Here is a 17773-nt window from a genome sequence, read left to right on the forward strand (position 1 = left end):
TCATGAATACGCAGATTTTTTATTACATTTATTTATCTTGTTTCGATATACCAATACGTATTATTATAAATATTTATCTTAAATAAGGTATTGGGTATGGAGTTTTGAGCTTACCTCTTAAAAGTATTAACAACTTACTTAATTAAACACTAAGATATTTAATTGTATTTAATGTATTTCGCTTTCTCATATGCAAGCCGTTAACGAGAAACTAGTTGGATAAAGAAGCCTTTAGAAAATCTATGGACAAAAATATTTTTTTGTATCATTTCCTTCGTTAGCGATTCCTTATTTAAAAACTAAAAAAAAACAAAACTATAATTCTATCAAAGAGTATTTGAGTCGCTAGCAAGGGAAATAATATGATTTGAAAAAAGTCTTTTCGCATAAAGTATGTTTAAACTTATAATAAAATCTCGTTGGCTATAAAATTTGTATCTGGCTGGTTTTAATTATATTAAAAAGGTTTCAATTAAAAAAACGTAACAAATTAGTAACATGCTGCTTTCAACTATTTGTATTATTTTTCTGTGAAAATGAGTGAATCTAATGAAGAAATTGGATACATTTTAAAATGTTATTATAAAAAATGCAGCGCAAACCGCAAAACAAAATTGTGTCGTTTTTGGACCTAATAATAGAGTGTAAGTAAGAGTAGAACAAAGTTGGTTAAACCGTTTTCAATCTGGGAATTTTGATGTCAAAGATGCACCTTTTTCTGTTCGCGCTGTTACGGATAAAGTGGACGCCATTTTCGAAAAAGTGGAGCAAGATTGACATGTCTGTAGTTACGATATAGCTGAAGAATCAAAAATTGATCAGAAAAAAGTTTTGAGTCATTTGAAAAAGGTAGGTACACAAAAAACCTCGATATTTGGGTGCCACACGAGCTCATTGTTAGAAACCTAATGAAGCGTGTACTTTGCGATTCTTTATTGAAACGTAATGAAACCCAATCGTATTTGAAGAGATTGATAACTAGTGATGAAAAGTGGATCACGTACGACAAAAACGTATAAAAAAGGTCGTGGTCAAAGGTCGGTCAGGTTTAACAGACTGAAGCAAAATCTGGGCTAACTCGTCATTAGGTAATGCTGTGTATATGGTGGTGTTGGAAGGGCAATGTTCATTGAGAGATTTTACCGCTTGGCAAAAGCATGGATTCGGATCTCTACTGCTAACAACTAATGAGATTAAAGCAAGAAGTTGAGAGAAAGCGGCCGGAATTAATCAATAGAAAGGGAGTGGTCTTTCATCACCATAATGCTACACTACACACATATTTAGCCACTCAGCAAAAAATAAGAGGGTTTCTCTGAGAGGTGTTAATGCATCCACCATATACCCCTTACCTTGCATCTTCAGAATTCCACCTCTTATGGTCTCTTCAAAATTCTTTAGGCAGTGTCACACTATCTGTTTTAGCAACAAGAGAGGATTTCCAAAAACTAATTGCGTTTTTTTAATCAGAAATCTTGAGTTTTCATATAAAATGCGAAGAAACTTTTTCCCCAACCATACAAAATATGTTCAAATTTGAAATTAGTTCACTCTGGGACTAACGCGAATTAAACTGCGAGGGAAAGCTAATAAAAACAAACACAAGCGAAGCATGTTTGCATGTCCGGTACAATAGCGCTCTGAGGTCCTGGGTTCGAATCCCGGGTCGGGCAAAGTGATATTTGGGTTTTTCTGCTCAGTATCAGCCCGGAGTCTGGAAATTGTGCCCGATATGGCGATAGGCTCGCCCCCTATCACATCATGGGACGGAACATACTTGGCGAAAAGTGGGTGCCCTAGTTGCGCCTCTGCATACCCCTTCGGGGATAAATGCGTGATGTTATGTATTATGTTACAAGCGAAGCAATAAAACATACGACTTAAATACATACGCTATCGTATCAAAACTTTGAAAAGATATAAATGTTTTAAACAAATTGAAGAATTGTTTAGAAATAAAAATAGGGCAATAAAAAAGTACACGTGTGTAGATTTGAGATATTAATATTTACAAACTGAATGTGTGTCTCGGATTTAAAATCAATGTTTTACTAATATATAGGTAATATTTTTTAGGGAAATTGCCGTATGTAGATTATTATTCAAAATGTCTCCGTGGCATAGTTGTATTACGGTACGACTGCAGTGCTGAAGTATCGGGTTCAATTCTGGGTTGGGTAGTGATTTAGGTTTTTCTACTCAGTATCCGGCAGACTCTGAAATTTGGGCCAGATATAGCGATAATAGGCTCGAAACATCATGAGAAAAGTGAAAAAGTAGGTGTACTAGTTACACCTCTGCCTTTTCCTATCCCTTCCGGGATAGAAGGCATAAGTGTGTGTATTCAAAATGAGTTACATTTCAATAAAAGTAATTATTTTAGTATAACAAAACAAATTCTAAGAATTCTTAGCCTTTGAAACGTTTTCGGACCTCTGATAATATTATAAGTAACATATTTTGAAGAGAATATGTTAAAATAATTATATTTGACGCGAAGTACCGAATGTCAGCAAGAAATTATATTTTTTTACGAGGGAGATTTTCCAAATAACAATTGATACACATACATTAAATCATTATTGTTCGTAATTACAGCGAAGGGAAACCTGCATACCTAAATATTCTTCATAAGAATTTCGAAGGTATGTGAAGTCTACCACTCAACAATAAGCCAGAATGGTGAACCAAGTTCTAAGCCCTTTCTGTAGTAGAGGAAGAAAGGAATAAAAAATAATAAATGTTGATATTTCTAAAAAAATCTACAAGGTCATTTTATCATTGCATTAATAGATGAAACCACATATTCGTTTTTACCTCTGTCAATATTGTATGGCAAATCATCCAACACAAAATTTTCGCTAAATACCCGGTTTTAGTTTTCAACGTGTTTGATCATTTTGTAATTTAGTACTAATGTGATGTGTATGTAAATATATTTCAGACTGAAAGTATTATGTTATCGTTCCATCAAAATATGTTTGTGTAGAAGTTACCTTAGCATGTAAAATTAAAATTATTTTACATTAATATTTATTTCATTCGAAATTTTACATCTATAGTAAGAATAACTTAGGGTAAAGTGTGGTTTCGAAGAAGACAAGTATATGGTTTTAATTATTAACACAATGCTAAAATAAAATTGTATATGAAATTTATTGCCCCTCTTTTTTAAGTGGAATTTCCACTGCAAAAGAGTAAAAACCGGTTAGAAAGGACTCCTTTAAGCTAAAGTAGGTTCTATTTCCCACAAAGGGTTTTATATTATATTTTCTACTATTTTAGTCATGTGAACAATGGCTTTCTAGTTGGGTACAATAAAATGATATCTCTTCTACCAACAAACAATTTATAGAGAAAACTCCAATTAAGTTTTATGTACTGTAAAAAAAATTGTGTTAACACCGAAACGCTTCGATATTCTTAGGACACTCGAGATACTTTTAGTGGTTTTCATTCATAACTTTAAACATTGAATAACAGTAAAAATATTTCGAATTGGGATATAATCTTTTAGTATAACTTTTTTTATATGAATGTCAAATACAATTTACTTGAAACTTGGGACACTCGTCTTTAATTGTCTTAATTTGCTAATATTATAAACTAGCTTTTGCTTGCAGTTTTGCCCGCGTGAAATAATTTTCCGGGATAAAAATCCCGCTATATATATAGTTCCGAATTTAGAAGAACATTTCCCTCATATATTATTGTTGCTTATATTTAACCGTTTCGCAGCGCATGCTACGGAAACTCTCAAGATAAATAAGACCGTTTTTGCACCATTTCTCATTTATGCTTCACTTCTATTAGTCATAGCGTGATGATATAAAGCCTTCCTCAATAAATGGACTATCTAAAACTAAAATATTTTTTCAATTGGAACGAGTAGTTAGTGATTTTAACGCGTTCAAACAAACAAACCCTTCAGCTTTATATATCAATAGATGCGAAAGGTTGTGAAAATGTTTGGAAGCGTTTGTTTGAAGTAAAGTCAGAAGCCGATACCTATACCAATTATAAAGTGGTAAAGTTTCTTACTTTGTTTGTTTGGAAGGTTTAATATCTGGAGCTACTGAATCGATTTTGAAAATTCTTTAACTAATAGGAAACTACATTACTCTGAAGGTTACTTTTTATCCCGGGAAAATATTTGAACCGATAAGACGTATTAACGTGGGTGAAACCATTGTTATTTAAATAGTTCACAATTAGTTTTCCTTTATTTAGTACGTTGATCCATCTACGTGGGAAGATGTATATTGAACTCTTTATTATATAAGGTCATGACCTAAGGTCTTTTGTGTTTTAATTTTTCCGTGTCGGACATAGTTATATTGGGTTTTCTGCGCAATATTATCAGCTCAGTTCCTGGAATTTGTGCCCGATTGTCGGCAATAATATCTTGTGATGGAATACATATGGCTTTAGATAAGTCGACTTATTACCTCAGTCTCTGCATACCCTTTTAGGTGTTCGTGTGTATGCGTGTATGTGTAATTTTTATATTAGAAAATCGATAACATTTTCATCTCATTCAAATATTAACGAGAAGCCCTGTATACATAGTATTATCCGCTAATAAAACACTGTATATACAGACACTAGTTCGCAGCTTAAGTTCGCTATGATTTTAATACATAATGTGCCAGTAGTTATAGAAAATTGGATTACTAGGTGTGAACACGCTAAGAGTAGGGTGCAGACAGCGTATCAAATAACATACATCGCTCCCTACCGCAATATTTGGCGAAAACCACTATCTCTTATATAATCAAAGTTAGTCTCTGCAAATCGTAGTATAAAACAAAACAGTTTTCGGTCTGAGCGGAGTGTTTCTCTGATATCTCTGATGAGTGGTTTTATGATGATATTCTGGTTCGTGATTTGTTTCTTTGATCCTAAAGTTAATTGATATAAGGAAGAAAATTATACAACAGTTATAATAGTTTTTAATCTTACACACACATACACCATCACGCATTTATCCCCAAAGGGGTATGCAGAGGCGCAATTTGGGCACCCCACTTTTCGCCAAGTATGTTCCGTCCCATGATGTGATAGGGGGCGAAGCCTATTGCCATATCGGGCACAAATTCCAGACTCCGGGCTGATACAGAGTAGGAAATTTCACATATCACTTTACCCGACCCGGGATTCGAGCCCAGGGCCTCAGAGCGCTGTACTACTGCGTATGCAGTACAACTACGCCTCCGAGTCAGTTTTTAATCTTTACGAATTTAATTGGAAGAAGGATTAACAAGCGGCGATATCCTAGTTGGTTGTGGAATGGACTGCCGAGACGAATGTCCGTAGGTTCAAATCCCAAGGGCACACACCCATGACTTTTGACGTGCGCAACATCCGCCGTCTTTAGACTAAAGCGATACCAAAGGCACAGCCAAGCCGTTGCCTACCGGAATGATAGGATTTTTTAAGCCTCGTTTAAAGAAGGACAAGTCGTTGCACTCAGGGAGCATTAATGTAGGAAGTTCAATCCAAAGTTTCCACGTACGCTGTAGGAAGGAACGATGAAAACGCACGATCTTCTTCAACAAAATATATAGGTAAGTATGCAAATAGAAAACGTTTTCTCTATAGAGCAAAACGGTTTTTATTTGTCTAGGTAACCGATTTATTGGTGAAATAATCTCTATGAAATACCGTCTTCGGCGTCGACTCGGTTTGTTGCGCTCGAGTGCGAAGCAAGTAGGATCGACTTGGGCGCGTCGTTTTTATGTATCTACTGTTGCTATTTATCGTAGGGCAAAATTAGCTGTGTTGTTTTCACTTTAAGTTACCCGAATGTTAGAAAACTAAATGAAACTAGTATTCGGTTTTTTATATTTAATTTTTTTTCTATAGTTTCGAAGACGTGCCTTCATGATCATGGGGTGGACTGAGCTGGTAGGTCATCCGGAACATCAACTTTACAGTATCTACCTACATTTTACAATTATAATATATTTTGTTAATTAGCTAATTTAACAAAATAAATCATAATAAATACTAAATCCGAAAACATCAATATTTTTTAGTGATATGTAGACATTACCAGGCTATTGGGGTAACGATCCTACATAAAAAATATATATTACAACTATTATGAAAATCGATGTTAATAATTCTTATGAAGTTGTTTTCGTCGAAATACATGAAAGTAACCTTTGTAACTTTAGCTTGAGATTTTCAAACCTGAAACGTGGTGTAGAGATGAATAACCGTATACGCACCGGCTACTGACAGCTCAAGGTCGCGCGGCTACCTCTGCGAAAGGAAGAGCCTGAAAAGTAGTCCCGGATCTTGAATTTTTTCGAGGCGGGGCAAAATTTTAAAAATGCCGCCCTCGTCCACCTATATTTTTACCTTTGTCATCATCAACATTTTGCGCCTCGCGGGAAATAATTTTAGTATTAAATGTACTGGATGTCTCAGTAGTCAAAGTTGCGTTAATGCTAAGTTATGTATTCGTCTGCCAAGTTTGAATTCGCCGCCCGGGGCATGGGCCCTGGCTAGCCCCCCTTAGATCCGGGGCTGCTGAAAGGATAATGTTTATTTTGTCATATGTCGAATATAATAGAATGACAAAATAATACACCCTTGTGAAAGCTTCAAACAGTTTTCTTACGTTTACGCGAATGTTAGACATTCAAAATAAAGTATTTGTCGGATTTTATCGCGGTGTTAATATTTCAGTTTTTTCTTGACGTTTCGTCAAACTTTGACTTTGCGGATGACCAACACCTCACTTCCCCCGTGACCACGAAGGCTGCAAAGTCTTCCAAACGTCGGGAGAAAACTAAAATATTAAAACCGCGATAATATCCGAAAAATAGTTTAATTTTAATGCTTTAAACAAATTATGCTACGCGCCAGAGATACTTCGACGTGACTTATATTTTCTAGAGAAATTCGTGAACCGCTTAAAAATATATTTGAAATTCAATACCCTTTGCCGTCGCAAAGTTGTCGGTTAGATTATGTACGTACCTGAGAGGATTTATACCTTCTTAAGTTTCCGTTTAGGTGCCTCGTTGGGTCAGGAGAAGAAAACTCAATCCAGACATGTGATATTCAATGCCGGCAGTGAGGTGTATATTTAGATTAAATACTCGTATTAAATACTTTATTCATCACGTACCCGTAGTTGCACTTATAAGTCAGGATCCTGGGTTCGAGTTCCGGGTTGGGCAAAGTGATATTTGGATTTTTCTGTTCAGTACCAGCCCGGATTTTGGAGTTTGTGCCCGATATGGCGATAGGCTCGCCCCCTATCACATCATGGGACGGAACACACTTGGCGAAAAGTGGGTGCCCTGGTTGCGCCTCCGTATACCCCTTCGGGGATAAATGAGTGATGTTGTGTGTGGGAGTTTAAGATCCATGAAAATATTAATAGTATTACTATAATTAAGTTATGTATTTGTATATTACAGACATTCTATACTGAGAATAAAATTTATGAAAGAGCACAAAGAAGCCAGCTCAGGCTGGCAGGAAAAGGGTGATAAAAAAAGATTTAAATTTAGAATAGACCATGTTCTGGATTAAAATATTATAGGCTACTTTGGTGTTAATAGTTTGTTCCCTTGAAATTAATGAAATAGATGGCGCTGGCCTCGTACAGAAAGCACTATGAATAGCTATAATGATTTAGGGACTTTTGTAGTGGGAAAGGATTTGTTAAACGCTCTTTTTACAGTAAACATTATATTAGCAAAATAATTACACAACACAATTTTAGACATTTTTTGACAACGTCCAACCAGAGACAATAATAGAATAGTCGCCGCGTGACATGTCTTCTCTTCTGCCAGCCTGACCGCGCAGCCGAATATGTTCGGAAACGCCCGATGTCATCGGCTAGGATAGCGGCGCGTAACAGCTTATTTATTTACTCACTTTCTATACATGTATAACATACATACATAGTATCACGCTTCTATCCCATAAGGGTAGGCAGAGACTATGGATTGCCACTGTGCACGATTCCGGCAAACTTTTCTCGCTTCCTTCACCTTTATCAATCTTTTTATTCATTTCCGCCAGTTCAGGGTACTTTTGACTTGGCCTTTACTAAGAATGTCAGATATCTGACATTCGAAGGTTCGGTGCGGTCGACCCCTACCGGCTCTTCCATCCACATTTGCCTTATAAATCTTCTTTGTCGGTCTCCTATCATCCATCCTGTCCAAATGCCCAAACCACCTTAGCATACCCTTTTCAATTTTGGTAACTAAATCCTCAGTCACTCCACACATATCCATCACGATAGTATTCCTCACTCTATCATTCATAGTCACCCCACACATACTTCTAACGCTCTCATTTCCACTGCTTTAATTTTACTTTCATACTTTTCCTGCCATACCCAACTTTCACTACCATACATCAGAGTGGGCAATAACACTCCTCTATAGACAGACAGTCGTGCCTTTTCGGACACCTTGCTACCTATAAAGGTGTTCATCGCCCTTTCCACCCGATTCCATGCACTCTCTCTTCTATCGATATAATTATCATATCTACCATTACTTTGAAAACGCAACGCAGATAAATAAATAAAAAATATATATAAAGGTAAAAACATATAAAGGCAGACTTAATGCCAAAGACATTCTCTACCAGTCAACCTCTCGGTGATGCAAAGTTGAAACAATATAGATAGGTGTAAAAAATAATGATTTAATATGGAAAGAAAAAAATACTAAAAATAATATAACATAAAAATTAAAATATAACTACACGAACTTACTAACTAAACATAATAAATATAATACGATATAAATATATAAACAGAAATATTAATATATAAAATAAATAAACCTAAACTAATAGAAGACGATTTTTGAGATGAATCAGTTTCTTGTTGCTTTTCACGCAAGCAAAGCCCGGAGGATCACCTAGTATGTCTTATAAACAGAAAAGCTATATGTTTGGAACTAGACATCAGCCCTGAGGCCTTTTGAGACTGTATTTGCGCTGTCCGTAGTGGTAAACTGCGACCCCAATCTGTCATCACTTTGTCCAGTTTAATTGATCTATTGAGAGGGATCCAGACCATGGTACGAACAGCCTTTGAGTGAAATTGCATACAATATGTTATCAGTAAGACTATTAATGGACAATATAACGCGTTTTCAACTTGATGGGACCAAGATTTTTCTCTTACAAAAAATATTTTTAATGTTGCTAGATATTCTTTCATTTCATTGTGATAAAAGTGGCCTGTAGCACTCCGGAGGAATGTAGCTTCCTATGCGGGTAAATAAATTCAAAATCGGTTTAATATTTCCCGAGATTAGCGCGTTCAAACAAACAAACTCTCCAGCTTTATGTATTAGTAGAGATATCACGTGCGCCGCGACGATAAATTATTCTTTCAATTAACTTAGAAGGTGGAGCGGAAGGGGCAAAAAAGTAATCTCACTAAGTCAATGTTCTTTCAAATACATTTGACCATTTAAATAATACTTCAACAATATCTTTTACAACAGAAACACACCGGTAACTGTAAAATATTATATTAATCTACTTATTATTTATTTCACAAGTATTAAGAGTATTGATTTCTCATGTTTACTCGAATGTAAGATATTGAAATAGAACTATTTCTCGTAACTATGAAGGCTGCAAAGTTTTCAAAACTCCGAGCGCAAATTATAATATATAAAATGCCGCGGTAAACTCCGGAAAACATTTTTATTTCAAAGTACCAAGAGCTCTTTTGACCGTCAAAGTTAATAAACTCAGCCGTGGGTTTATTGTTCTTCCTCCTTTGATCAAATAGTTTTTATAACTGCGTGTAATGTATACTGTAATAGGTTACTAACGTTCAGGGTGCGATTCTGTTGTTCTCCTTAAAATTGGAGAATTATAAAGCATAATCTCGACCCAATTTCAAACATGCTTATTTTAATGTCTCATCAAAGATATCAATAATTTGGAAGACTAAGCACGTCGCCAACCTTCGGCAAAGCCGTTAACATTTGCGAGTCAAATTTTGCTCTGAATTTACAAGTCTGTTAACCCTGTAAAGTCTTGTTAGTAAATTAGTGATTCAAATGGAGACATAACACTCGCCTGTTGCATTAAATACTATTCCCAGAAAGTTGAACTATGTATTTTGCAGAATAAAAATATACAATCGTAAATTCATTATAGAGTCTATCCGTATCAAATTTTATTACAATCTGTTCAGTAGTTTCAACGTTGACTTGCGACATCTACACATCCTCTAAACTTTCTCATTTATAATCATCATTATCATCATCATCATCGTTTCAGCTGGGAATCGTCCACTGCTGGACATAGGCCTTCCCCATTGAGCGCCATAGGGACAGGTTCTAGGCCGCCCTCATCCATCGGACTCCGGCGACCCTCACCAGATCATCCGTCCATCTCGCGGGGGGGCTGCCTACGCTGCGTCTCCCGGTTCGTGGTCGCCATTCCAGAGCATTTTCATTTATAATATTAATAACATTCAATAAAAATTTAAGATAAAACAAGCTCTTTCCTTAAAATTTCTTGCATCGTATTGGATTCGTAACATTGACTGCGAAAGTCAGGAGGTTCCCAGTATATAAAAGGGAAAATATTCCGTTGACTAATCAGCATGTAGCTAGCAATAACGAAGTTGCGAACGAAATGAAATCAGCCGTGAATAAATATACAACTTTCAGTGATTTTTTGTTTCGTGGACTTAAGTCAATTTGCTATCGTTACTTTTAACAAGATCGATGAACCAAGAGATAGTTTTGAAAATTTTCGTAAATTACATCCGACCGTGCTTATTTTCCTAATTAACTTATGTAAGCAATCGTAAGTAAGTAATTTACGTAAACGTTTTATGAATAAAATAATGAACTTCGTAACCTACTTATAATAACAAACATCTTTATCTTTCGCTACTTATCTTTCGTAAGTAAAACTTCCAAATTTAATTCCCACCTCCTACTTCTTGAGACCTTGAGAATAACAAAAATTATTAAAACCGACAGTAGAAATAACATACCACTTACTCGTCATTCGGGATAGATTCTTTATACATCTTTAAATATTGAGTTGCTTTTATTTAATAATAATATCTGCCCTGTATTGTATACTGTCCCACTGCTGGGCGCGGGCCTCCTCTACTACTGAGAGGGATTATGCCTTAGTCCACCACGCTGGCCTGGTGCGGATTGGTAGACTTCACACACCCTAGAAATACCTATAGAGAACTTCTCAGGTATGCATGTTTCCTCACGATGATTCCCGTCACCGTTACGCCACGCAATAATTCATAAAGAATACAAACATAACTTTAGAAAGTCAGAGGAGCGTGTCTTTGGATTTGAACCTGCAGACTTTCGTCTCGGCAGTCAGTTCCACAACCAACTAAGCTATCGCCGCTTATGAAAGATGTACGAGAGAGCTAAACTGTACGCATAGGCTAAGCTAGGAGGGGAGTAAGAATGAGCTGTGCCAAACGTCTGTGTCCACCTTAGAAAAAGCCTTGCGCTTCCCGGAGCCTTGCGTGATGGAGGCTTTTATTTGAATTCGGCGGTCTTCTTTTGTTTCCGGTAGCTGCTCCCCTAAGAGACAATTCGTAGATACGCCAGTGGGTACGCCAACAGAACCCAAGTCTTAAACCACTTAATTTCCCCAGAATTGCTTATCGCAACTGTGTAAAAGTGCTAACGGTAAATGTCAAAGTTTGGCAACGCTACACGTGAGTGTGTGTGGGCGCGGACCCAGCTCTACTGCCGATATTTGATGGAAAAACACCTTTTAGATTTCGAAGTTCGCTCTTTAAAGTGAGAGTAAGTTGCGCTCTACTTCGAAATACGATTTTCAGCTATTCCTTCAACTGTAACGACCTGAACGCGACATATTTCTTCGAAGCGATCCATACTTTATACGACATGGAAATAAATACTGTAATGGTTCTTCCTAACTGAACTTCAGCGGACCTTTGTAGTAAATTCCTTTTTCGATTTATATTGTATGCAAGAGTGAATTCTCGAGCATGTCCGAGTACAGTATGCGATACTTTGAACTATATTCCTTTGAAAATGACCGTTAATTCGTTTTCTACATGGATTAAGAATTTAGACACGATTATGTAAATATAAAATTTATTAAAAATTAATGGGATTTTCTTAGTAAAAAATTCATAATCGATTTAGTATTTTCTGAGATTACCGCTTTCCAATAAACAAACAAACTCTTCAGCTTTATATATTAGTATAGATTAATATTATTAACTATGCTCATTACTTCGTATCATTGAGGAACTTAATTTTTAGTTTAAAAATTTTCATGTACATTTTTAACCAATTCGTTTACTGTGTTTTTTTTTCAATTTGCGTTACAAGTTTTTAAAACAATCTCCATCGATTGATAATTTTTGTTTGATATATGTTCATATATAATGCAAACACTTTGTTTATTTTAACACTTGTATTCACAATATATAATTCATTCGAGTGGCGCAGGGTAAAAATATCTGAAAGAAAAACCTAACACAACATATAGTTACTAATTTGCATAAAAACGGCCTGCAAAAATTATATTTAGATTGTACATAAATTATAAAGGGAAGCCGGTAAAAATCGTGTTATATTATTCCTTCGCCACTAATTCATTGACAATATCGCAAGCCAAGGTAGTCGCCCGCCATATTATAGAGTCACAATTTACTATTGAGTAACAAACATATAATTAAGGAATACAGAATTCTACGTGGAATTGGCCCGCGCTATTCGTCACGATACAGGTGGCAAGTTTAATAATGCCGGGTAATTACTCTAGTTCCTTCAACAAACCGCAGGTGGTTATTTATATCCACCTAGCAGTGGTAAAGGGTAAAATTTTCCGAAAGGGAACCCGACATAATTTATAGGTGTTAATAATATGCATAAATGCAGTCTGGAAATAGTCCACGTGATAATTAGATTTTACATAAATTACGAAAGGGAAGCCGGCAGGAATGGGATTGTATGGACCACCGCACACAAAGTAAAACCCGCTATAATGGCTCACGTAAGTATGTCGCATTCCTGGATCAGCTTGTGTACATCTGACATGCATAATTGTGTCGGTAGGCGAGTCAGATCAGGTCCAGTGGGGTCATTTTGCTATGACGTTTAATCAAAATCGGAGCGCAACTGTAACACGCACACTAACAAATAAAATGCCTTATACTCTCCTAAACTGACTATTATGAAAATAAATTACCTCCAAAGGTATAACGCCACAGGTGACACACACGTCAGCGATGGCCAAATGTGTCATCAGCAAGTCTACCCTGGATTTCCTTCGTCTGGAGGTGGCCAGCGCGACGAGAACCGCCACATTGCCTATCCCTCCCACCGTCAGAAGGATCCAGTAGGTGAGTAGCACCCCGGTCTGGTCTCTGGGCGGGTCATGATTCGTCTGGTTGTAGGCAGGCGTGACTGTCACGTCGAAATAGTCCCAAAACCGTCGGTCTATCTCTGAAGTGGTCAGGGGTAGTATGTCTTCGTCGATTACCATTTTGTTTTATTTACATATTTTTAGGTATTTTTATTTGATTAAATTAAAGTTTTATTACGTTAAATATTTTAGAATAATTTTGGCGTTGACTAAAAAGTTTTTTTAGTTTTTGAACTTTTTATAACTTTCACAAAGGAATATTTTTTCCGAATTATGAAACATTGTGTCATCACTCAACATTTAATTTATAACATAATTATTTAAAATAACTAAAAATCGCACAAACTTATTCGTAACGGGAGCAAAAGTTTCACCGCGCGTGGTACGGCTGACGGAAGACGTGCGTGCTACGCGGGTTCGTAGCGAGGACTGATGGCTACGATGCTACGATACTTCGTAGACATTGCTTTGACGGATTTGTATGAATGAGTTACTGTGATTTGTATGAAAATTTTCACCAATTTCATCAATTAGCTGATTTTTAGAATAAAAGCAAGCTGATAGTGAGGTCTTAAGTATAATTAATGTTTGTGTGAGTTTTGTCTTCAATTTAAATTAATATAATACAATCTATTAGGATGTTGGTTGAATTTCTGCTTATCGTTTTTGGAAAACTAAAAATTAAGACACACAAGAAATTTTTCAGCATCGTAAATAAATAAAAAACACGGGTGTATGGCTAGATTTTAGTCATCTATCCGCATCAGCCTTCTCATAAAATCAATTAAAAATACCTCTACCTCTACAAAAACTCCTATCAACCTGTTGCTCCATTAAAAGGAACCAAACCAGCAATAATACTTTATTTATCAATGATTTTAGTGGTATATTAACAGCAAGTTTATACCATATGGAAAGTTGTTAAAGTGTTTAACTTCGTAGCAGGGGAGTATCAACTTTATATACTAGCCAATAACATTCAAATTCCATTAACACCAAGCCCACCCACCATTTGACGGCGTAGTTCGGTAATTGAATCTTTGTAACTGTAATTGACACTGGCCATTAAACAGGTGCTATTACCATATGGGGACTATCAGTAGCGAAGGTTCTATATAACCCTATACTTGTCGGCTTCTTAACATAACATAACAAAAGTGTTATTTATATAAAACTCATTATCATTAGAAAGATTTGAATACCGCATTTATATACACAGTGAAAAGCGAAAAGTGAAATTTGTGTGTCTCATTAAATACGGTCAGCAAATCACTTTAATGATAATTAGATTATACATAAAGTGAAGCCGGTAGAAATCGGGTTATATTGATCCTTCACAACTAATACAGTAACAGAATGAGTGCCAATCTATTTTAAAATCTTACTTCGCTACTTCGCTACACACTACAACGTATGACATTGAGATAGTCTCGAAGCTTATTTACAGCAATAGACACCAGTAACAGTAGAACCAGTAGAACCTGACATAACATATAGGTATTAATTGTTAGATTTACGATAAACAAATTATTGTTGCCGGTTATAATTTGTAAAACTCTGTTGGATTGTTATCCTGTTTTTTGTTTTACTGACAACACTCTCTCTGTTTCGGCTCTACACCGTGTGAACATACCTATGTCATTGTAATTTATAAATAAGCGTTATCCAATAATTTCCAACTAATCATTTAATATTTCACCCTTTAAAACCAACATTAATATGCATAAATGCGGTCTACGAATTGTTGTGATGATAATTAGATTTTATAGAAATACTACAAAAAGGGAAGCCGGTAGGAATCGGCTTCATTAAACACTTCGCCACCGCTATAATAAAAAATATATATGTCCGTACATAGATACAGACCGCGAGCAAAGCTGTGTAAAGTTGTGCTCTTGATTAACTTTAAACCACTTCTGGTAACTGGGATAAAGTAATTTCCAACTCCTAGCCGACGCTTAGAGATTGTAATAAAATCTCAACACACGTCGCTTGAGTTCGGAATGTCGGAACATATCGAAATAAACCAATTATAGTTTCGGGTATGAAATTTGATTGACAAGAGATGCGAAGTGGGACATAAGAAAACTAAATCTGATTTATTTGAACGTGGAAAATGTTATATATTATTTAAATCCATCAATATTAACTCTATCACTTGTTTGGAAACCACTTACCACCAGAAAAGAACGGGAATGAAACTGTAGTATTGCTCTTTTCAAAGTATGTTTTTCCTTATAATAATAATAATAATATCAGCCCTGTATTATATACTTGCCCGCTGCTGGGCACGGGCCTCCTCTACTACTGAGCGGCATTAGGCCTTAGTCCACCACGCTGGCCTAGTACGGATTGGTAAACTTCACACACCTTCGAAATTCCTATAGAGAACTTCTCAGATGTGCAGGTTTCCTCACGATGTTTTCCGTCACCGTTAAAGCGAACGATAAATTCACAAAAAATACAGACATGATTTTAGAAAAGACAGAGGTGTGTGCCCTTCGGATTTGAACCTGCGGACATTCGTCTTGGCAGTCCGTTCCATACCCAACTAGGCTATCGATCAACTAGACTTTTTCCTTAAAACAATATTTTTTTACTAATTCTCAGAATTGAATATCATAATAAGTTTATTACCTTTGGAGCTCAAGAGCTTAATAAGAAATGGTTTCCGGGACAGGTATAGGTTTGATTCTATAGAGAGCATCTGTGACTTATCTGCTTGCGGCTTAGTACTTACTTCGCATAAAAATATTCGAAAGTAATCAAAACATGTTTTAGATATATACAGGTTCATTTCGAAATTGCAAATAAAAAATGTTTACAGCAAAAATCCCAGTTTTACTTTTCTCATTTTTTATCATTTTGTAGTTTAGTGCGAATATGGCGTGGGCGTGAGTGTATTTTTGGATAAAAATGTGACGTTGTTGCGAAGAATTCTTTTAATAACGCAATGATAAATTAACCTAACCAAGCAAACGATAAAATGACATTTATATATTTAGAGCAGAGGTTCCCACTTTTTTTCTCATAGACCACTTTCAAAATTTTGCTGGTTCCTGTGGACCTTTTTTTTATTCTGAAGGCGCTTTACCGCTACCGCCTAGCCATCGAGGGGGGCCTTTGGACAGTTATGTTTGGGTCACCGTGCCTTACGATCCCTATCAATATAAAGATTCCCGTGGACAGCCTGGATCACTTTAGAAACCAATGATTTAGAGCATGAATGAATAGGTCACATCTCGCAAAAATTTACTTTTGACTACGCTAGCATTTTAATGGAGTAGGTAATCAATCAATCAGTGTTCACACACGTTTAGTTACTATATTACTCGCTACTTGAAAATACTATTGTAGTCCGAACTAGGCTTTAGTGAAATCATACTGTTAAATATATAGCATCACTTCATTTTCTCTTTTCAGAGTTAGGCAGGGATGTAATACATCCACATTTCGCCCGCAATGAAGCTCCTTGTAATAGGGTGCGAGCCTGTTGCCATTTACCGGACACAATTATAGACTTCGGGTACACTTTGCCCGACTCGGACTTCAAACCCGAGACCTCAGCGCAATACAACTACGCTAGCAAGTCAGTATAAAACTAATTACTAACAAATATTTTAATGTGAATAAAGTTGTGATAAAAATACATATTTAATTAGTTCGCTACCTAATATTACAAATGATCAGTCTTACTTATAACAATTTCGCAAAGCTATGCTTAGTTAAAATACAAATTTACTCGATCAGCTGTAAGTCAAAACCCGCCATCTAGCCTTTTAATAAAGTTTAAACTAGGAAACCGGTGATGTTTTTGAAGCGATTCTTAAACACCTTTTAATGCTAAAACAAGTTTATAAGTGAGACTGTATACATATATATTAGGTATTCCATCAACGTTGGACGATAAAAAATAATTTTGATAGAACGTACTTAAGTACCTAAATGAAGGCCTTTATATACAAGATTTTTGAATGAAAATTACATTTTGCATAGGCACAAAAAGATACTTACGTAAAGGTCTTCTCAATTCGACACGACCCTAACGATGAGTTGAAGAGAATCCCTAAGGTATTAAGTCCGCCTTTATAACGAACGTATGAATGAAGTATATAAAATATATTGGGATTATCATTGACTACCTCGGTGGCATAGTTGTTTTGCAGCTGCGGTGCTGCGGTTTCGGGTTTGACATCCGGGTCGGGCAAAGAGATGGGTTTTTCGGCTATGTATCAACCCAGAGTCTGGATGTTCCTGATATGGTGATAGGCTCGCCCCTATCACATCATGAGATGGAGTACATCCGAAAGTGGACCAGTTGCGTCTCTGCCTACCCCTTCGGTGATTAAAGGAAGAGTCAGAGTAAATTATTTTC

The 17773-nt window shown here is 36.1% G+C and overlaps 1 protein-coding gene across 1 annotated transcript in view; it reads right to left on the minus strand.

The window, feature by feature from the left end:
• LOC115444791 (gonadotropin-releasing hormone II receptor) overlaps positions 1-13518 on the minus strand; it is a 76468-nt gene extending 62950 nt beyond the window's left edge. Inside the window, exon 1 of the mRNA XM_030170703.2 lies at positions 13222-13518. Coding sequence (XP_030026563.2) covers positions 13222-13518 — 297 coding nt within the window. The remainder of the gene's footprint in view (positions 1-13221) is intronic.
• Positions 13519-17773: the final 4255 nt, after the last annotated feature.

This window comes from Manduca sexta, chromosome 8, assembly GCF_014839805.1.
Source record: "Manduca sexta isolate Smith_Timp_Sample1 chromosome 8, JHU_Msex_v1.0, whole genome shotgun sequence".
Lineage (NCBI taxonomy): Eukaryota > Metazoa > Arthropoda > Insecta > Lepidoptera > Sphingidae > Manduca > Manduca sexta.